At 40.8% G+C, this 21,603-nt stretch overlaps 1 protein-coding gene and 1 pseudogene across 3 annotated transcripts; both read right to left on the reverse strand.

The window, feature by feature from the left end:
- Positions 1-7,617: 7,617 nt before the first annotated feature.
- LOC309370854 (gastric triacylglycerol lipase-like) lies at positions 7,618-15,826 on the reverse strand. 2 transcript variants are annotated; one of them, XM_081913025.1, is made up of 12 exons: positions 15,712-15,826; positions 15,105-15,171; positions 14,961-15,010; positions 13,532-13,644; positions 12,868-12,991; positions 11,217-11,415; positions 10,797-10,906; positions 10,325-10,461; positions 9,099-9,245; positions 8,511-8,582; positions 8,352-8,420; positions 7,618-7,944 (listed from the first exon to the last, which is right to left on the reverse strand). In XM_081913025.1, the coding sequence occupies exons 4-12, from the start codon at positions 13,631-13,633 to the stop codon at positions 7,711-7,713; spliced, it is 1,194 nt and encodes a 397-aa protein (XP_081769151.1). In that variant the 5' UTR covers positions 13,634-13,644; positions 14,961-15,010; positions 15,105-15,171; positions 15,712-15,826; the 3' UTR covers positions 7,618-7,710. The 2 variants fall into 2 exon arrangements, with proteins under 2 accessions (XP_081769151.1, XP_081769150.1); XM_081913024.1 differs by lacking the exon at positions 15,105-15,171 and having other exon boundaries at positions 15,712-15,824.
- LOC309370611 (small ubiquitin-related modifier 3 pseudogene) lies at positions 11,677-12,146 on the reverse strand (annotated as a pseudogene). Its single transcript has 2 exons — positions 12,063-12,146; positions 11,677-11,937 (listed from the first exon to the last, which is right to left on the reverse strand). The product of its transcript is annotated as a small ubiquitin-related modifier 3 pseudogene (transcript).
- Positions 15,827-21,603: the final 5,777 nt, after the last annotated feature.

Consider the following 21,603-nt stretch of genomic DNA (forward strand, 5'->3'; position numbering starts at 1 on the left):
CCTTGATGTATCTTTTCATTAACTGCTCATTCATTTTAGCTACCTTATCCCCAAAGCCCAATATGATAGAATTGCATACACATAATGTCTCAGCTATATTCCTTCTTTCATAATAAAGAAGTGGCAATTTCATTCTTTGAAAAACAACATGGTGGTTCATTCTTGGATAGGAATGGGAAACCTGTGGCCCTTTGGATGTTGTTGAACTATAAGTACCATTATCTCTGAACTTGCTGATGGAATCCAACAATTACAGTTGTAATCTAGAAGAAGTTCAGGTTTAGAAACCCGACATTTCTGGTTCTATAGCCTCTGGATCAACTGGTATGCCTTTTGAATTCTCATCTCAGAACAGTGGGGTTGCTGAATTTATCCCATTATATATTAAGAAGCTAAACTAGTAGAGGATCAATTGTATATAAGCATAACCAGGGAACTGGAGGTGTGAGAGTTCTGTCATTTATTCACTGCACTGTCTGAAATGTATGTGTGACTTGCAGGAGGTAGTAGGCAAAATAATAATCTGGAAGTAGGGATAGGAGAGAGATTCAATTCAGTTCACATTGAAAGCAAAATCAATAAAATCCGTACTTTCCAAAACAATATGTGGACTGAAATACAGTTATCCTTAGAATTCACTGAATTTTGCAATCCAGTTGTCTAATCAACCAATATTTACAAAAATGCATATATTAGGAAAGTGTGCATGAAAATGAAGATAGTAACGGAAATAGCATATAAAAATGCATTATATTGCTTGTAAATGTGCTTACAGTAGTCAAAGCTACATGGGAAAGTGTTTATTCTGAGAAATTCACCCTAAAATGCTAGAGAATTTTCACGAAGGATTATTTTTAAAAATCACAAATTGCTGCAGGAATGTAGAGAAGTGAACGTAAGATTGGAAACATGGGAAACTGGGAGAACTGATATCAACAGATCGTTCCATTCCTATCTGGAAGTTATGGAAGCCTGAAGTATTCTCATATCATACAGAATCGACTTCTCAGCCTCTTTCTTAGCTGATAATATCATCATGGCAGAAAAAAATGCTTGAAAAAGACACATTATATTCTAGGATTATTAGGCTGGATCCAAATTTAGGCATGCTTAGAATAGACGCACTGAAAACAATGGGGCTTAAATTGGTCACATCTAACTTGATCTCAGTGAATCTGCTCAAAGCATGACTAACAGTACAATCCTAGCATCACCTTAGAAGTAATTTATTTTTAATGTAATGTGGTAAGTGGGATTAGGAGTGTAGGCTAAAGCTGGGTCCAACCCATGTTATTATACCCATTGATAATTTTTGTATAATTAGTGGATAAAAGCTACAAGATAGGATGGTGCTGTTATTTGTCCATGTCTCAAATAAAGAACCATTGGATGGTTGAGGATGCATGCAGTACATAACTTTGTCTGGAATAATGCACTAGCTGAGGAACTGAGCAAACAACTTCAAGCACTGAGATGGCCAGACTGTGAGGATTACTTTGTGGGTCAGCAGCAATGGCTTTATTCCATGCATAAAGAGACCAAAGGACACTATAACACTTTCTCATGGAACTCTATGGCATGACCTGTTTGGGTGAAGAAGAAGAAAGCTTTAGAGGGACATTATTTTTAACCAACTCATCAACGTGAAACACTGTTGTTGTTGGGTTTGTTTGTTTGTTTGTTTGTTTGTTTGTTTGTTTTAAAGAAACTTTTGGTTTGTGTTAATCAATTCATTGAAAAGAAATAGAACCATCCAATTCTAATTAACAACATTTAAAGAGACCACATAAGTGTTTTCTTGAGATGATGTGCAGTGCAGTTCTATACATGGTTACTCTCAGAACATGTTTATAGGCTTGCAGACCTATTAAGGAGAGTGTAATTGGGAAACATACTGAACAAATTGCAGTCTGTGACTTCTTCTCCTTATGTGTGATGCATTCTTTAATAGTTCATTCAGGCTTTGTTATATATATTACTTTTTTTATCGTTCTGCAGTTTGAAGAATCAGGTTCCGTAGCCTGTTTATAGCAGAACTGTGCAATCCAATACTGATTTGAGAAGAATTATGATTTGACAAATTTGGAATTGGGCAGTTTATGATTTGCGTCAGATTTGTGCAGTTAGCTGTAGCAGATTATTGGTTTGGGGGCTAACTTAACTGTTTTACGTGGACTTGTGTAACTTGAGGGATTGTGCAATTTTCCATACAGTGCGGTACACTCTGATGTGGTTTAAAGTTGGAAGCTTTAACTTGATTTGTTTTAAATGAGGCTGTACAATCTTCCATATATTTGGTGTAATTTCATTTATATGGGGCTAGGACTGTGCAACTTTTATTCAATTAGAATTTCCATCACTTTGCCCCCAATCACTTCAAAGAAGTGATGAAACTTAAATGTTCTCACTGATAGACTGGAGAAAATTTTGTGCAGGTGTATTGTTCCCTTCAAATAAAAATGATTGATTTACTTTTATTTATATTTAATCTTCCATTCCTTTGATCCTGCATACTGCTGCTATATAAGATTAAACAAATAACTACAACTCAGCAGCTTACATAACAACACCATATTCTGAACAGACACATGGCTTCTCTTTGCAGATAAACCTGTTTTTTGGGTCAGGAGTTCCTCTTGCTAAATGATGTCATTTTGCACCTAGAGCTACAGGGTGACCTCGTGCCTTGTAATTAAACAGAATATCAGCATATTGGATTATTGTGGGTGTGCCAGAATGGGGAAACTCAAGAAAGCCTTCTTGCACCTTGCCTTGCGCAACTGCTGCACAACAGTGCTGCAGGGTTGGCCAATTGCTTCTTAATAATCTGATAGTCACTACTTAACTTCCATCTCAACCCACAGCCAGGAAGAAATCTGGGGGTGCTTATTGCAACCTCTAAGATCCTGGGATAACACTCCCTGCATTTCCGAGCCAGATCCCTTGCAGTCTACTCAGAGAGTAAAGCCAGCCCACAGTTCTCTGAACTCTTAGAGCTCATTGGAGCCTGCTAGTCTTTAACAACCCTTATCCTAAGCTCCTGTAGTATCAACCCAAGTGATCTAAGCCTGTGGGAGATTACACAATCTTTGAGTTTGGCAAGCATATACACTCTAGTCCTCCAAATTATATGAATGAATGTTGCAGAGTATGGAGAAAATGAAGGATAAAGTGCGAGACTGGTTACATTACGCTCAGATTAAAGAAGTTTTTAAAAGTGACAAAAAGTTAGGGTTCCAGGTGGAGAAATCGAAGTTGGAAACAGAATTGTTAGAACCTAAGACTAAGGTACTTTCAAGAATGTATAACTTGCTGTTGAAATGGAATACACAAGACGAAATGGTTAAGTCGGCTATGATAAAGTGGGCACAGGATATTGGGCATAACATTATGTTTGAAGACTGGGAAAGGTTGTGGACCACTGGGCTGAACTTTACTGCATGTAATGCTTTGAAGGAAAATGTAATGAAAATGATATACAGATGGTACATGACCCCAGTTAAACTTGCCAAAATATACCATTTGTCTGATAATAAATGCTGGAAATGTAAAGAAAATGAAGGAACATTCTTTCACCTCTGGTGTACCTGCCCTAAAGTGAAGGCCTTCTGAGAAATGATATATAATGAGTTGAAAAAGGTATTTAAGTATACCTTCACTAAGAAACCAGAGGCCTTCCTTCTGGGTATTGTCGGCCAGAAGGTGTTAAAGAAGGATAGAACATTCTTTATGTATGCAACAACAGCAGCAAGGATACTTGTCGCTAAGAACTGGAAAACTCAAGATCTACCCACACTGGAAGAATGGCAGATGCAACTGATGGACTATATGCAACTGGCGGAGATGACTGGCAGAATTCGAGACCTGGGAGAAGAAAGGATCGAAGAAGATTGGAAGAAATTCAAGATTTATCTACAGAAATATTGTGATTTAGTGGAATGTTAAGAAGGATGCTTGGTTATAAATAATTGGCCATCACTAAATTGGATCGGAATTTGATGATAAGTGAGATTAAGAGAAACAAAATTTGTTGGAGAACTGTTATATTATATTTAAATGAGTGGTTACAAAATTGCAAATAAGATGATAATTTGCTTGGAAAAATTTATTAACGATGTAAGTGGGAGCGGGAGACGTGAGGAAGTCTAAAGAAGCTATGAAATTTTGTTAAAACAAAGCAATGCTGTTTATTATTTTTGTATTTCTTTTATTAAAAACCCCAATAAATATTTTAAAAAAAACAAATTATATGAATGAATGAATGAATGAAACTTTATTTGCATCAGCCGTCAGCCATAACAACAAAAGAACATTGCAATATAATTTGGAAACACACTGAACAAATTGCAGTCTGTGACTTCTTCTCCTTATGTGTGATGCATTCATTAATAGAACAAAATAAAAAGTTGATTATAAAAACACGGTTTAGGGTCCTGAGTCAGCAGTCAGATAGTGGATCTTATTCTGATTGTGCAAGCTTTGCTGTCATCTGCTCCTCTTGTTCTGCCAGGAGAAAGGACACTCTGGCAGTGATTGAGCAACCTAGAAATATGAAATTTCATTAAGAAAATAAAGGAAGGGAGAAGGTGGCAAATGGACAAAACAGAATGCTGAAATAAAGGAGACTTGGGGAGACAATAACACACATCCTTTCTTAGATAGCTTAACCCAAGAATGAGAAGAAACTGCCAGGGAAGCCAAGGGCATGAGCTATCTACTTTCTTCTGCTGCCACCTACTGACTTGTCCAGGAAATGAATAGCAATATGTTACTTGTTTCTGGAAAGCTTCTCCCTATAGATAGACACAGGTGGAATCTACACACATATAAAAGCATTCTGAAAATGCTTGTTTGAAAAATACATTGAATTTTCCATAAGTCTCACCATCACCATCTAGTGTCACATGTATATTGCACTTAAAACACACTTAAAATGTTTTATTTGCAGCTGAGTCCACAGGCTCTGCATTGCATCCCTCCTATACTTTTCCCCATTCAGATCGATAGCATTTTTATTCTTTATTTTTTTAAGTGCTTAAGTAGTGCTGGATTTTATAGCCTGCATAGCAGGAATTTCTGCAAATGAACTTATTTCTGTTTGTGTGTGTGTGTGTGTGTGTGTGTGTTTTGAAAGAGAGATAGCGAGAGAGAGAGAGAGAGAGAGAGAGAGAGAGAGAGAGAGAGAGAGAGAGAGAGAAAAGAAAAGAAGAGAAGAGAAGAGAAAAGAAAAGAAAAGAAAAGAAAAGAAAAGAAAAGAAAAGAAAAGAGGTAGAAATGAAGAATGGGAAACCAAACAACGTGTCAGGTCCTGAAACCAAAAGATGGAAGAAACACACAATTTGTGGGCAGTTTTGTATATCTGTAGCCTGACACAGATGTAATGGCATAAAATGATCCATTATCAGCTTGGGAGTTGAGGGACGAAAGATACGTATAATTCAGATAAGCGTTGGAAGAGGGGTCTTTAAACTCCCTTCTGCCCACACCAACCACACACTGAAGGCTCCACAGGGTCAAAGAGCACTCTCCAAGCATCACTCTCTGGAAACAACCGTCCAAATAGGACTGGAAACAGCACAAAGTGGTGCCACCCATCCCTAAACTCAGACAGCTGCTCCAGAAAGATACCATGGCTGATGGTATCGAAAGCTGCTGAGAGGTCAAGGAGAATTAACAAACACACAATTTGGGCAGCTTGAATGCTTACATACTAAGCTGGTGCTTTTGCTCCAGCAGAGTGACTGTCTCCAGTGCAATAAAAATATTATTACTATTATTATTACATTTGTTAGTTGCTTTATGTTGCCCAGGGCAACCCAAAGCAACTTCCAACCAAACAACCAAATAATAATAATAATAAATCACATTGATACTGTCATGAGTTTGACAGTGTGGGTTGGGGACTAGGCTTTATGTCATTCTAAGCCTGGATCCAGCAAGTGTGAAAATATAAGCCAGGTTAACTTTCCATGTTGAAACTTTCCCTCAGCTGGCTGCTAGCTTCAGAAAGTCAAAAGACAAGAGATGAGAGTGGAGTGATGCAACCTTGAGGTAAAACAGCAAGCTGGAGAGAGAGTCAGAGCAACGCTGAAGAGCAATGTTTGATTTACGTTTGAATCCAAGGCTGCGGCTATGGCGAAAACTGTTAGGAGCTCAGCCTACACTCGAGTAGGACCCTGGCAGAGACACATGCCCAATTGGCATGTTCTCTCCCTCCTGGAGCTTCAAAAGCTTTCTTCAGCCTGAACATCACCGGCACACTTAGGGATCCTCAGAGTCTTCACAGCTTCGCGTGACAGAACTCAGCATTTTGGCTAATCTACTTTATTTGCATATAAACACACACGGAGCACTGCAACATGGCTCCCTCTCTCTCTAGCATCAGACAGCAAAGGGAAAAAAGAACAAAGGACAATAGTCCCACTTCATGGAACACAGTAACACAAACACCCTGTCTCCATCACATCCCACTCTGTGGAGTCAAAACATACCACATCATGTGAAAGACAACAATCCCATGACTGCAATCATGGAGCAGGAATTCTAACAGAAACAAGACCCCTTTTGGGTGTGGATGCTGTGAACCCCTCCACTGTTGGCTCAGGTTGTATACAGTGGTATCTTAGTTCTCGAACTTAATCTGTTCTGGGAGTCTGTTCGACTCCGAAACCATTCAAAAACCAAGGCGCAGCTTCTGATTGGCTGCAGGAGCTTCCTGCACTCAAAAAGAAGCCGCATCAGACGTTCAACTTCCAAAAAAAATTGCAAACCAGAACACTTACTTCTGGGTTTGCGGTGTTTGGGAGTCGATTTGTTCGAGAGACAAGCTGCTCGAATACAAAGGTACCACTATATATGTGTAAATAAACTGCATATCGTGAGAACACCAGAGTCTCTGCTGTGCCACATATCCAAAAACCCTGGAATCTTGCAACGCTTGGAGATTGAGGTGGCACACAATATTACAATAAAATAGTGGAAAGCTTCTGCTTGGTGCCTAAAGATATATGATGATGGTGCCAGGCAAGCCCCACTGGCGAGAGCATTTCACAAATGGGGAACCACTACAGAAAAGGCCAATCTCCATGATTTTCAGGTAGAATTCAGCAGGGCAGGAGATATCAGACCCTGAGATCATCTCCTGAGGCCCTTCTTCATGTGCCTCTTCCTTGAGAGGTCCAGAGGATGGCAACACGAGAACAGGACTTCTCTGCAGTGACTCCCTGTCTGTGGAATGCTCTCCCCAGGGAAGTTCGCCTGGTGCCCTCATTATACACCTTTAGGAGCCAGGCAAAAATGTTCCTTTTTAACCAGGCTGTTGATTGATCTGATTTACAACCTATGCTCTTTTAAAATGTGGTTTGCAGGGGTATTGGGTTGTTGTTTTTATTTTTATTAGTTATTATGTTGTTTTATATCTTGATTTTATTCTGTGAACTGCCCTGAGACCCTTGGGTATAGGGCTGTATATAAATTCAATAAATCATCATCATCATCAGGAATGTCCTGGGTGATGTGTAAATTGGGCAATATATTTATCAAATCCAATTTGACTGATGTGCATTTAAATCTGAGGTGGGGTGAAAATGTACTGGGTACAGTAATACTATGCTAAAGTTTTATAAAGTATTAGTTTATTTCTTTATTTTAAAAAATCAGACAATCAGGAAAGCAAAGGGACTTTGTTCCTATTCCAAGAGAAACATTTCCTTAAAGGTTCTCTTTTAAATTCTCAATGATTTTATAATACATTCGATCAGCAGCATCAAGACCAAACACAAAATCCAGATGATTCCACTCAGGAATATATTCGTGGTAAAGAAGGTTTTTGATCTTGGGGATTAACATATTGACATCCTCAGGGCCAGAAAGCCAATCTTTTCCAGAACTCCAGACTATTGTTGTTACATTCATATTCCTTATATTGTATTCAGGAGGTTGAACCTTTAAAAAAGATTGAAAGAGAAAATGAGCTCAAATGAAACAGAATAAGATTTTAGCAAAGTTTTTTCCATTTTTTATGTGTATGAGGAGGGGGAAGAAATGTAAAGAAATATTTCATAAAAGTTATGCACTGTTAAACAAGAAGAACCCTAAATATGGTTTACAAAGGGGATTTTTTAAAAAAATCAATAAGAAGAGTTAACAACAATAATCTAATACTTCTGCAAAGTTAAAATAACAAAAAACAGATTGTGATCCTGTAGCATTTTTTTATTAGCTTGTTTTACTTTAGTTGTTTGGTAAAAGGTACAGAATATTATTATTATTATTTAATTAATTTCAATCACTTCAATGTTTTAATCACTTCATCAGGCAGTGTAATCTGAAAAAGTTGGAAAAGGCTCTACCTTGCCATAACGAGCTAGGTTGTCAAACAATCCATAATCATAAGCTTGGAGTTTACCACCAAGGATGCTCTGCAGATAGAAGAGAATCTCAAATGTATGCATTTATCAAGAAAATGAACAATGGGAGAGGGGGAGGTTAATATTTCCGGTGGACCATACTTGCTTCCAATGGATTATATTCTGCACAGATGTTCCAGATGGGGCTTGGGCTGCATACACATCTATTCGGCTCTGAAAGATAAAGCAGCTTCTTTTTCACAACCCCACCCAGGCATCGAAAAGGTTAAACAAGTGACTCAGAATAACAGTATTTATAGGATTAGCTATATGCAGTGATGTACAGAACTGTGGCCTGACGACAGCTGAAATTTTGTGTATGATTGCAGTTTGTTCCCTTCTTGCCTCGACTGCTTAGACCAGTGATGGGGAACCTAGTGGACATTGTTGGACTCCCATCAGCCCCAGACAGCATGTTCAAAGGTCAGGAATCATGGGAATTGTAGTCCAATATCTGGATGACCGGAGGTCCTTGGTTTAGACAGAACCAGACAGATAATGTGTCTCTGTTTATCCAAGCCAGGCACCATCTACTCAGTTGCATGTTCAGGCTCCTTCATTGGTCTTTAAGTGGTCTATACTTGAGTGTGGACATTGCTTTTCATAATACATGCGATTCAGGAGGAGTAGGTGGATGGAACAGATAGTCTTGAGAATGCAGAAGAGCATATATTAAAAAATTCTACTCACCAGGTTTAGGTTCTTCTCATTAAATCCACACAACATGAACAGGAGGTTGCCACAAATGGGGGCCAATAAGTTTCGGCTGCAAAATTCAGCAGCAACCAAAGAACCAAAAAAAGTTTTTGGTAAAAAGTCTTTCATTCCAAACATGGCCTGCAAAATTTCAAAGTGACACTTGTGTTAAGGATACAGAATCCTCGTTATTCCAGTTTCGTAGAGTGATAATATGATCTAAAAAGTCCCAAATTATAAGCACTTAAGATAGGCCAGGCACAGACACTGCTCTGCATGGCAAATGTCTCTAGTTTAAGTACTATTGGAATGCGATGAAATGTGGGCCTTAAGAGAGCCCTTGTAATAAACTATATTATCTATTAATTGATTAAAATTTTGGAAAGGCATCTGCACATGGATTCCAGTGCAAATGAAAATACAAACATTTGTACAATATTAAAACAACAACGTTCAGTGTAATGCGGTAAAATCTAAAGTAATTGTACATCATATATGAAGGACAATCCTAAAGTCCTGAAAAGTTAAAGACCAAGAGTGGCAGGAACAAAGTGAGGTGGGGGCAGGCAGCAGAGGAAATGGGCAGCTGCGGTGAAGGCACTGCAGACCTAGCCACCAGGGACGCGGACTTATAAAAAATATTTGGGGGGCCCGGGAAAGCTCATGAATAATAAATAAGCTCATGAATATGCAAATAAAGTGGCGCCGCCTCCTCGTGAGCGAATAGGGGAGAGCGTGCTGCGCCTATTAATCAGCTCCAAAGGAAATTGGGTGGAGCTTTTGCTCGGGAGGGAGGGCAGGAGGCATGCAGCCCGCCCCTCCCTGTGCATTTTGGGCTGGGGGAGGGGCGGCGATGGCGCTCTGCTGGAGGGGCGCCGGAGATTATTGGGGGGGCGGAGCCCCCCAAATGAATTTTTGAGGGGGCTCGGGCCCCCTCAAGCCCCATGGAGTCGGCGCCTATGCTAGCCACCCAATACTACGACTGCCACCATGCTTCACTTCACAGCGCCAGGCCACAGAGAAAAAAAGAGGCTGACGTCAGCTCCAATGCTTGCCCAAGCCACGTCAGGTGTTGATGCCCAGCCTGTCAGGCATCACACAGTGCTAAAGGGTAAGGAGTTGCTCTCGTGGTTCTTAGGCCGCAGCAGCACTAAATTGTTTACCACTACAGGGTATTCCGGTCTGGATCTGTATAGTGAAGACTCAGAAGAACGGCATACCTTGATTTGCACTTCATGAAGCAGAGAGAGCTTTGCCAGAGGAGTTTTAGCATATTTAACTGTGGCAACGGGAGCCAAGGCAATGTACAGCTTGATTTTTGCAGCCAGTCGAGGATTGGTAGAAAAAGCTATAAAAGCTGAGGGGAAGAAAGAGGAGAGAGGAACAGGTTTTGACATCAAAGAAAGGAACTATGGGGGGGGGGGAGTTTAATGGTAAACTTGAAGAACTGGTTTGTTGACATTTTAGCTTCTAGGGAAAAGGCAAAGCCAGGACCCCACACCCCACCCATCACACAACTACAAGCAAACAAGTTTAGCAAAATTGTCATCTACAACTTCATATTTCACTGCATGTGACTATGCAGAGTGAATGTAAATAGGAACCTTTAAATAGGTTGCAATTCTAGGCTTGCCTATTTGGAAATAAGTTTTACATGTACCTGCTGGTCAAGTTGCAAGTTTTTGAACTTACCCATGGTGGTTCCTTGTGAATGGCCAATATAAAACAGTTGTTTCTGTCCAGTTTTCTGCAGAACATAATCTATAGATGCCGGAAGGTCATATTTTGCCATCTGATCAAAGCTGGGGGGGGGGGGAATATTATCCACATTAAGCTGGCTTCATGGGGATAACAAAGGACTTTCCAGACTCTTTGAATTCCAGAATGTTATGTCAGGACTATTATCTTCCCATTTGCACTGTGCTCAGTAACTGCAGATACTCTGAGGTTACTGAGAGAAGAGGGCCTAACATTATGATCTTTTCAGCACAATAGATGCTTATGTGATCAATGCATTCTCCAATGTGGGGCTGTCTGTAATGAGAGCTTTATAGCTGGGACAGGAATGCTGCTGCCAGACTGCACACTTTTGCTGTGCAACAATCAGGTTACCTGAATTCCCAGAACTCCACTGAATTGGGTGAAAGAAAGTGATGTCTTCTGGACCAGCTGTTCCCTCGGCTGTTTCCTAGCCAAACATCATAGCCAGCATCAGCTAGCATGAATGCCAGGCTGTTATGAGGAAGGTTTTGGAACCAGTTTGCAGCATCTACAAGCAAGCCATGCTGCAGAAATACTACTGGCTTTGGCCCTGAAAGAAAGGAAAAGAGAGGGACGCTGAACAATCTGGGGGATGCTTTGACTGGGCCCATTTTTATGACGCAGTAATTTTCCACAGGTGCAGCTTCAATTTGCACACACACAGTATATCAGGGATAGGGAAAGAATTTGGATAAATGTCTTCAGAACATGAGAAGATTCTTGTATGATTGGCATGTTCGTTTGTTTACTATTTAATAGCACATCCAAGGACAGATGATAAAGTGAGTTGAAATTTTATATTCCTCTTCCTAAAAGGACCGGATATTTAGCACACGCCACCCGTCTACTGTTGAAATGCATCAATAGTATCCTCATCGTCCATTTCCAACTGTGCAGGTGTATCTGTTTCATTAATTGGTCGTCCATCAAGTCTGAATCTAAACTGTCTCATTGACAAACCCTGCCTCTCACAATAGGCCTTCATTAGTTTACTTAGTGGTGTGTTGCATTTTGTTTTACTTTTAAATTGATATGGTCATTTTCTGTTTTTTACTCCTTCCTTGGGCTTCTCCTAGGACATGGTGTCGCGCCAGGCAGGGACCTCTCAAGGAGCCAGTCTGTGCATGGTCAGAGCCCCCGTCTTCCTGCACTCTCCTCTCCCGCCCACTTTCTGGCCTCCCATCATTATCTTTGAACTTTGGCAAGCTCAAAGGCAATGATGTCGGAGGATTCCATAGGAAACAGAAGCAGAAATTGTTGATATTCACTTCTTAGTCCCATGTCTAGAGCAGAAATCAATCCAGCAAATACAATTGGCATTTGCTGTTGTTTTCAGTCCACAAATGTTATGTAATTGATTACTACACACACACACACACACACACACACACACACACACGACTTGCATTTCCTCTGCATTTAAATAAATGGTGTGGAATAATGTAACAATAAAATGATTACCTCTGTAATTATTTAAAATTCTGCCAGTGAAAGGAATAACTTAGTTTTGTCAGAAGCTGAACTGCAGAATGGAAACAGTGCTGAATGCAATGAATGCAGGTCATAATTGAAATTGATGATTTTTTACATCACCACTCAATGGTAACTTTTGTCCTGTAATATATCACTTGCTGCTATATTAGATTATAGATCTACTGTATTGCTAAATACATATCTGGAAAAGATATGTATGTCTATTGTAACTACTGGCTGCAAATATTTTGGCATGCTCTATCTGAGCTAACCTGTCCCCAGTAGCAGTTATGCCACTCTAATTTTTAACCCCACTTCCAGTGCCCCAGACATGCACAGAGAAGGGTCAGATGAGTGGGAGTGGGGAGCAGAGGAAAGTTGAGCAATTTTAAAATTCAGGAGGCAAACTAGATATTTATACACGGATTGAAGGGAGGGGGAAAATGATTCCCCCTTTAAAAGCATATTAATTCTTAAGCATTGTTAAGTCTTAATGGAAATCAAGCAAATAAGAATTTATAGTACAAACTCGCGCCTGGGTCCGGCCTGTCAGCTCTGCCATGTGGAATTCTGAAGATGGTAAGTATATAGCCATCGTCTGTCGTGACATCATGTTCTTCAGCAGGGTATTCCCAGTACTCGATGAGTGATTTCTACAGGGACACACACAATATTTAAAATCAGTTTGAGAAGCTTTAAAAGGCTCTGCTACAAGTAAGTATTGTAAGTATTCTGTCACAGCTCATAGGGTCTGGAGGAGGAGTAAAATCCAGCCATGTGAATGAGAGCATGCCTTGCTCATGCATTCCCTTCTTTTTCACTTCCTCTCACATCTTTGACAATGTTTTGGGAGGCAGCAAAGGAGCATACCATGTATGGGGAAGGGGGAGGAAAAGAATCTGCCTCACCCTCTTTGTACAGAACAATGGTAGTAATAATTGGGCCCTCACCCATCCCTCATAACGTTTCTTTTTAGGGATGCTTCTCTTTTTCCAATGATAATAATCATTGTGGCCCCTAGAACCTTTCCAACTCGTGTGTCCCCTGGAGTTGATCTGAGCTCAGTCAGCGTGGAATGATGTTTGGCAGAGAACAGGTCACACATTTTGTGGGCTGAACCCATTTAACTGATCCCCTAATGGGCTTCTCCAATTCTGTGTCTTGAGGAACATTCCCTGCTTTACATTACTTACCGCATTTAAAGTGGCTTCATAATCAACCGATCTATCCCCAATAAGTCCATGAGCTAATGCAGAGCCATAAACCAAGCAGGTGAGAATGGAAGCCCACGACATCGTCTGTTTGCCTGTTGGGAATGGATCTTAATTAGCACACCCAAATTTGATGAGTTTGAGCTAACTTCACATGCGTCAATGTTATGCGTACTCAAAGCTTCTAAAACGATCAGCTTGGCGTCTTTCATCGGGTCATTGCACTTCAGGTAAGTCAACAGTGTTTTCAAAGAAAGAAATGAATTAACTGCTCTTAGGAGCACCGTCCTGGGACGCAGGTGGCGCTGTGGGTTAAACCACAGAGCCTAGGACTTGCCGATCAGAAGGTCGGCGGTTCGAATCCCTGCGATGGGGTGAGCTCCCATTGCTCAGTCCCTGCTTCTGCCAACCTAGCAGTTCGAAAGCACGTCAAAGTGCAAGTAGATAAATAGGTACCACTCCGGCAGGAAGATAAACAGCGTTTCCGTGCGCTGCTCTGGTTCGCCAGAAGTGGCTTCGTCATGCAGGCCACATGACCCGGAAGCTGTACGCCAGCTCCCTCAGCCAATAAAGCGAGATGAGCGCCACACCCCAGAGTCGGTCACGACTGGACCTAATGGTCAGGGGTCCCTTTACCTTTACCTTTTGGGACCACTGTCCTAGACAGAAATCAACACTCAGCAGATAAGAAGTATTGCAATGTTGGCCACTTATTAAAGTTTGCAAGAACAAAGAAATTAACAGTACTTCCCATTTGGTCCCCTTCTGCAATAACAAAAATAAACAAAGCACTTCCTGTCAAATAACATGTTACATTAGCTGCGTATCTGTGCCTTTAGGTTTCTACCCTTCCCCCTACACAGCAGCAAACCAGATCAGCAATAGGGAAAAATAAGTTCTCATTGAAGTGAAAATTAGAGGGGGTTTTCCTCAATGCAGATTGTAGGCACTGAGGGGTCGGTTGGGTGGTCTGAACCAGGACTGCAGCAGGTGGGTTAAAGTCACCCTAACACCATGCTAGGGTCCCTATCTGCATCAGGGTCCCTATGCTTACAATCTGTGTAAAACAAACAAACCAGCCCTGCATTTAAAGGCACAGATATGGAGCTAAACGTACCATATCGTTTGGCCCTTGTATGAAACATGGCTACCGCTGCAACTCAAGTTTTCTCCATCCATATACATTTTCCACATTATATATCATAGGTCTCTCTTCTGCAGTAGGCAGCGAGCATCAGTTTTCTGTCAATCTGCCCCTCTCTGTGTAGAGAGAGGACATCTTCTACACCTATATCAGCAGAATCCATGTGCTGTACACATTGTGTGTGAACGATAAATCTAGTATTAAAAGCATCTTCGATCTAACCGTATACACACTTATACACACCCTGGACAGTTCCGAGAAATTTACCTCTGAAGATCCGATGCTTCGAAATGGTTCAACTGAAAAAACAGCAGCACCTGCAAAAGTCAGAAAACACAAGTAAACCTAATGAAGGGCAGAGCTAACACATTTAAGATGGCAAAAGGGAGCCACAGTTCTCTCACTACATACCGTTTAGAATAAACTGTGTCTCTTGTTGACTGAGCCTTTCTAATATATAAACTGTGGAGCTCAGGGGCTAGGGAGGGGAGAAGAATGCAGGGGTGACGTAAATAACTGTGACACTGTCTTGGCTATCAAAAGACAACAAGCCACTTGAGATAAGATCTTCTTACAGTTTAAGCAACCACTTGGGTGGGTTCTGCTTACATCCCCCTTTCCTCCTCCCAAAAAATATTTAAGTACACTTTTAAAAAATGATACATCTAACATCTTTACAGGGTCCCAGTTAATCTTCATGAAAATGTTAGCTCATTAATCAGAACAGTTGTGTGCTTTCCTAAGCTATTGTGAAACAGCTACGCAAATTACGTTTGGACAGCCAATTAATTGTTGGCTTCCAGAGGCTATTTTGAAAGTTTTTGTCAAACAAGGTTAATGTTAATCTCAAAGTTAATTTTAGGATTAACATTAATCTTAAAGCTAATCTTAAAAAAGCAAGGTTTGTATAAATAAGAGAATGAAGAAATCAGTAAATCATGCTGTTTCAAAATCATAGCCTTGTGGTGAGACTTCAGTGGAATTGGGAAACACTTTGAGGGTTTCCCCCTGTTCTTACCTGTGGACAACTGGTGGGATAAGGATGTGTCAGTAAGGTCAGACATCTGCCCAGGCTGACAGCCCAGGCACTAGCATTCAGTGCACTGCCAAGTTGCACCCCTACAACTGACTGCCACGCCAGACATAGCATTGGACTATTACCTTTGCACCATGTACAAAGCATTTTTTTTTAAATGGGGAAAAAGAAGCAAAGGTTCAGCCAGAGCAGTAAACAGCTGCTGCTGGTGGTGCTAAGCAAACTCAGCTAAGTCAGTTAAAAAAAAAACAACCCTGCTGCAATGCCCCCACCTACCAAACGTCAAAATGAGGGTAGCCTTCACATTGGCAAGATTAAATGTCCTTCCACGAGCAGATTGGATGGGCTGAAAGAAAGGAATTCCTAAGAAGGACAGAGCTTGTGGTTTAGTCAATAGAAGATATAATTCATGAATGCCCTTTTTATAATGATCTTAGAAACAATTGCAGGTATATTTACCCATTGTTAAGATCACAGAAGGGAAGCTGATTCCTAGCAAAGACCTGTTTTCTGCTGTCTGATGTAGTATATACTTCAGAATATCTAAGTTTCCTGCTTCAAAAAATCTGTGCTATTAAACTTAAAAATTAAGAAGCAGAAATGTAAATCTCAATAATAATAATAATAATACTTTTGTTATCATTTTCATGTGTAGAATGGCTGTCTGCTAACACACAATGGCTGTCTGCTAACACACAATGGCTGTCTGCTAACACACAATGGCCGTCTGCTAACACACAGTAAACTGACTTGACTTGGCCCAGTCAAGTGTGGCCTTCTTGCTCTTCTGCCATCTATTCATCACTACACCATTTCAGGTCATAGACTCCAGGGGTTGGGGCTGGTGAGGTCCAGCGGGCAGCAACACAGAGGAGCAGCAACCGTAGTGCCAAGGATTAAGTCATCCCAAGACCTAGCCTGATCGAGTCAACCCAGCCCAACCAGGCTGTGCATCTGCAGGTACTCAGATTCTTGTCTGGACCTGTGAAAACCTGGAACAAACCTCTGTTGGCTGCCTTTAAGATATGTTGTTGGCATCCATCTGTCCCAGGCGACAATGGAGGGAGCACCTCTGGGGGGTGAAAAACTGTTGGACGGTTGTAGCGCCCACTGCGGCTGTAGAGATGGACATATGGGAAAGACATGTTTTGTTGCAGCTGGGACAAATGAAGGCACCTGGTTGTGGTGCTTCAGATGCCCTATGGCATTTATTTGCGCTCCACCTGTAGTCGATCCACTTCTGGTCACTGCCATGTATACATGACCTGACTGTCTCCAGGCACTGCGGTTGTCTGCATGGGGTTCTTACATGGTGGGGTTGATGTTGCCAACCTTTGTGTCACGCTTTCAGACATATTTGCAACACAGGGATGGTCTGCCCAATGGGCCTGTTGCAGCTTGAAAAATAAAACTGCTAGTATCACAATGCTTTTATATACGACACGATACTATAAACTTTATTGCCATTGTCCCATATAGAACAACAAAATTGAAAAAATCTACATCAGACATTCAAAAACCAACAAGCCTGCTTTCCCTGCTATCCCAGCCTGGTTAACCTGCTAAAAACTCTGATACCCCATAATTAAATACAATATACTCCCACAGAGACTACCTTACACTGCATTTAAAACCAAAATCGCATTTGGATAAAAACTGTTTCTCAGGCGGCTAGTCCTAGTCTTTATAACCCTGTACCTTCTTCCAGAAGGCAGAAGCTGAAAGAGATCATTTCCGGGATGTGCACTATCCTGCACTATCTCTACAGCTTTCTTATGACACCTGGCAGCATAGATTTGATCCAAGGTGGGAAGAGTGCACCCAATTATTCTCTCTACAGTCTTTACAACCCTGGACAGAATTGTTTTTTCCCTGACTGTGCAACTCTCAAACCACACACACATATACATTTAATATTTGGGTCAGACCCAAGGGTTCAGTTCTTCTTTTATATCATGCTTGATATTTTAGGCCACTGTGTCTACCTTACAAAAAATTATTTAAGTGCCCTGGCTTCCTCAGTGCGAGTCTGGGTTTCGTATTCTACACTTGCCTAGTTGTTTCTATTTCCCGATTCTGCAAACCGGGAATTTGTTGCATGTGATTAAAGAGACAGCATAAGAAAAGTATGTGCAAGTGTCACAGTGCCTAACTTCTACAATCAATACGCTTCTAAAACAATCAATAAGCTTCTGCAATCAGTACGCTTCTGGGAGATCTCTAAAGAATAGAAAACACACACAGAGAGCGAGAGAGAATAAATATATGTTACTTAGCACATTCATCTGTACGGGGATGTACCCTATCTAAACTGCTGCTGCAACTGTGAAGAGCAATTCCAAAGGATACGCCTGCCCTCTTCTGGCCGTACATAGTACCAGTTCACACAGAGACAAATATTTATCATTCACAATAGATACATACAAATTTCACAAACCAATGCATAGTTCTAATAATAAAAAAAGGAACTGGATACATATCCCAAGTTAAGCACTTTCTAGTCCTGCTGAATTCAGTGTTAAGCACAATCTAAACTCTTCAACTAGGGATGGGCAATGTGTCAACTTCAGTTTCTCCGTTTCTAATTTTTATCATCTTAAATTCAGTTCCCTATGTTAGCATACCATTTTGCAAGGTGGGGCAGAGAGAATTAAAGTCCTCACAAATGCTCATCAGCATTTTGGTGTGCACCTCTCCTAATATACCCATTTTTCTATGCACTTTCCCCAAATATAGATACAAATAGCTTCCCAGAGTGGGTGGGACAACCCAGTCAGATGGGTGGGGTACCTCAGCATCATCACTGCTGCTGCTTCAAAGTGGTTTCCCCTAATATAATGCATTTTGTATGTTATTTTCAGAGATGTGGGTGGCGCTGTGGGTTAAACCACAGAGCCTAGGGCTTGCTGATCAGAAGGTTTGTGGTTCGAATCCCCGCAACGGGGTGAGCTCCCGTTACTCAGTCCTGCTCCTGCCCACCTAGCAGTTCGAAAGCACATCAAAGTGCAAGTAGATAAATAGGTACCACTCCAGCAGGAAGGTAAACGGCGTTTCCGTGCGCTGCTCTGGTTCTCCAGAAGCGACTTAATCATGCTGGCCACATGACCGGAAGCTGTACGCTGGCTCCCTCGGCCAATAAAGTAAGATGAGCGCTGCAACCCCAAAGTCGGTCACAATTGGACCTAATGGTCAGGGGCCCCTTTACCTTTTATGCTATTTTCACTAATATAGGCATATGTGCACATTTTACCCTGGTGTGTATTTTTATACATATGGTTTGGCTATAGAGAACTGCACTGCAAATCTCGGAGAAATTTGAATTTCCCGGGATGGCTGTGTCTTGTTTGCACATTGTTTTGGAAAGTGAAAATAGGCCAGGTTCATCCTTAAATGTGAACTGCATCGTGCTTCCCTCCCATCCCCTAGCCCAGTCAAAGAGTGCCAGCTTGTTCCATAATCATTCAGCTGTTTCTAAGGAAGTACGTTTTGGATTTCTAGTGCACATCCAGCATGCATATCTACACATTTTTGAAAAGGAAACAGGGTTGACACTTATTTCTGCACAAACAAAAGCAAGTACTTAATAAGCTGCCTTCAACAGCCTTTGAAAGTTGCAGCTACTCTATGTCACAGTTTCAAACTTGCTACAGTATTTACTTATTTGTTTTCTAAGAAATATTTATATACCGCTAATTTGTTTTTTAAAAAATTGGAACAGTTTACAACAATTGTAGTTTTTAAAAAAGACACTGAAAATTTTTGCTTAAAAACAGAAACCAGGTAACTATTATTTGATACAAGTTACTTTGGTGCACATAATACTGATATCTAAACAGATTCTTTAGGAACTTTCAAATGGTTTCTGAAGTACAGTGGTACCTCTGGTTAAATATGCTTCAGGTTACATACGTTTCAGGTTACAGACTCCGCTAACCTAGAAATATTACCTCGGGCTAAGTACTTTGCTTCAGGATGAGAACAGAAATCGTGCTCCAGCGGCACGGCAGCAGCAGGAGGCCCCATTAGCTAAAGTGATGCTTCAGGTTAAGAACAGTTTCAGGTTAAGTACTTAGCCTGAGGTACCACTGTATAGGCCTATAGGCCTCCAAATACCTGTGTTTAGGAGTCACAAGTGGAAACTAGGTCACTCAGTCCCTCCTCCTTTTTATTATAAACCATTACTGAACTTTAAAAAATAAATAAATTACCAAGCACAAAGTGTTGCCTTCCAGGACAAATGCACGTACAGATGTTAAGTCTTGTATGCAGTCATCCACGGAGCATTAAAACAGACTTGGGAAATATTTTACATTACACATTAAGCCCACATCTTAAGGGTTTCCCATAGGCTGCCATAGGTTGGCTGCCAGGATCCTGGATGAGATGGCCTTTGGTCTGATCCCATGTCTTCTTACATCAGGAATAGGGAACCTGTGGCCCTCCAGATGTTGCTGGCCTACAAATCTCATAACCACGGCCCTTGCTGGCTAGAGCTGATGTGAGTACAGAGTTCAGCATCTGCAAGGCCACAGTTTCCAAATTCCTACGCTGGGTGATATTGTGGTGTGCTTAAAAAACCCCGAATCAGACAAATCGGGTGTTACAAGGCCAGAGTAAAGAGCGAGCTTCTTCTTCACCCCCAGGCTGTTCTCAATTTCAGGCACTTCAAAATTTCGCTTTGCATGCTTTTTCCTTTGCAAATGCCGTCACTTTCAGGTCAAAGTGTTGGTGCTTTGACATATTCAATGGATATAGCTACCAAGCCAACCAAGTTTCTTTTGCAACCTCGTTGCAACATAGTTGAGCGTTTGTAAATTTTTACAATTTTGAGAAAAGTTTGTGAAACAACCTGCTGTGGTCCATGTTTTATAAGCCTCTGCAAATTATCACTGCAGCTGTTAGGCCAGTTAGCAGGGTCGCTGTAATTCAGATAAAGCATAAAAAATACCACCTTCTTTTGCAAGGCTTTACAGTCCTCTCACATTTCTTGACATCCTTTTTTTTTCTCTTTGTGTTTTCCAGAAATATCTCCAATTTGTGAAACTTCCGGCTTAGAGTTTAAATAAATGCAACCAATCAATCAATTTCAGCTCCTTCAGTGCTAGTTTCAACAAGAGTATAGTCATATTCTTGTTCTTCCATTTCTTTCTGTGCACAAAGGTATTTCAGGGGGAAACCCTCTCGCTTTACTTGCTCCTTAGCTTTTTCTTAGCCTTTCATTTGCAGCAATGAACTCCAGACGGTAGCTTTTTATCACCCATAGCTCTCTAGAAAAATGAATACATTTTAAAATAAAATTAAGATACGACTGTAATACATTTAAAATTAAGGAATTTTTCACATGAAACATAAATTCCAATCAACTTTATGTTCTAACTCATATACAGTAAGTGAGTAAGTCCACGAATTACATGGGGGTTAGTTTCTGGGGATCACACCTAAAGCCAAAATCTGGTATAACCAAACACTCTAGCTGCAATGGTGGGCAGGTTTGCCAAAGTTTTTTTAGCCAGATGCCTGTCCTCTCCCCATTCCCCTTTTTATTTTTATGAACTTTTATTTTGCCAAGCACATAAAGCTGAATATGCACAAGTTAAATGCATGCAAGTTGAGGGTGTGTACCATATACCAACCCCCCCAACAATTCTAATGTATGAATTACTTCAAAAATGATAAAATTATCCAAAATGCAAAATAAAAGGAAAATATTTTCAGAAATTTATCAGATATAACAAAAACTAATCTGTATAAAGCTGCTCCTCTCTGAGGTCTCTGCCCTAGGCAACTGTCTAGCTGACCTAATTAGAGCACTGGCCCTGTCTTCACCCTATGACGAAAACTAGGCTGTACGCACATTGAAATGTACTCCAGATC

This window comes from Podarcis melisellensis (assembly GCF_964234715.1).
Source record: "Podarcis melisellensis genome assembly, chromosome: 5".
Lineage (NCBI taxonomy): Eukaryota > Metazoa > Chordata > Lepidosauria > Squamata > Lacertidae > Podarcis > Podarcis melisellensis.

Excerpts from the sequence above, each read along its gene's own strand:
- LOC309370854 (XM_081913025.1), bottom strand. The coding sequence starts at position 13,633 with ATGTCGTGGGCTTCCATTCTCACCTGCTTGGTTTATGGCTCTGCATTA. Across the intron at positions 8,583-9,098 it reads ATGAGAAGAACCTAAACCTG|AGCCGAATAGATGTGTATGC; the intron begins GTGAGTAGAATT and ends TTTATCTTTCAG. Across the intron at positions 7,945-8,351 it reads ACCTAGCTCGTTATGGCAAG|GTTCAACCTCCTGAATACAA; the intron begins GTAGAGCCTTTT and ends TCTTTTTTAAAG.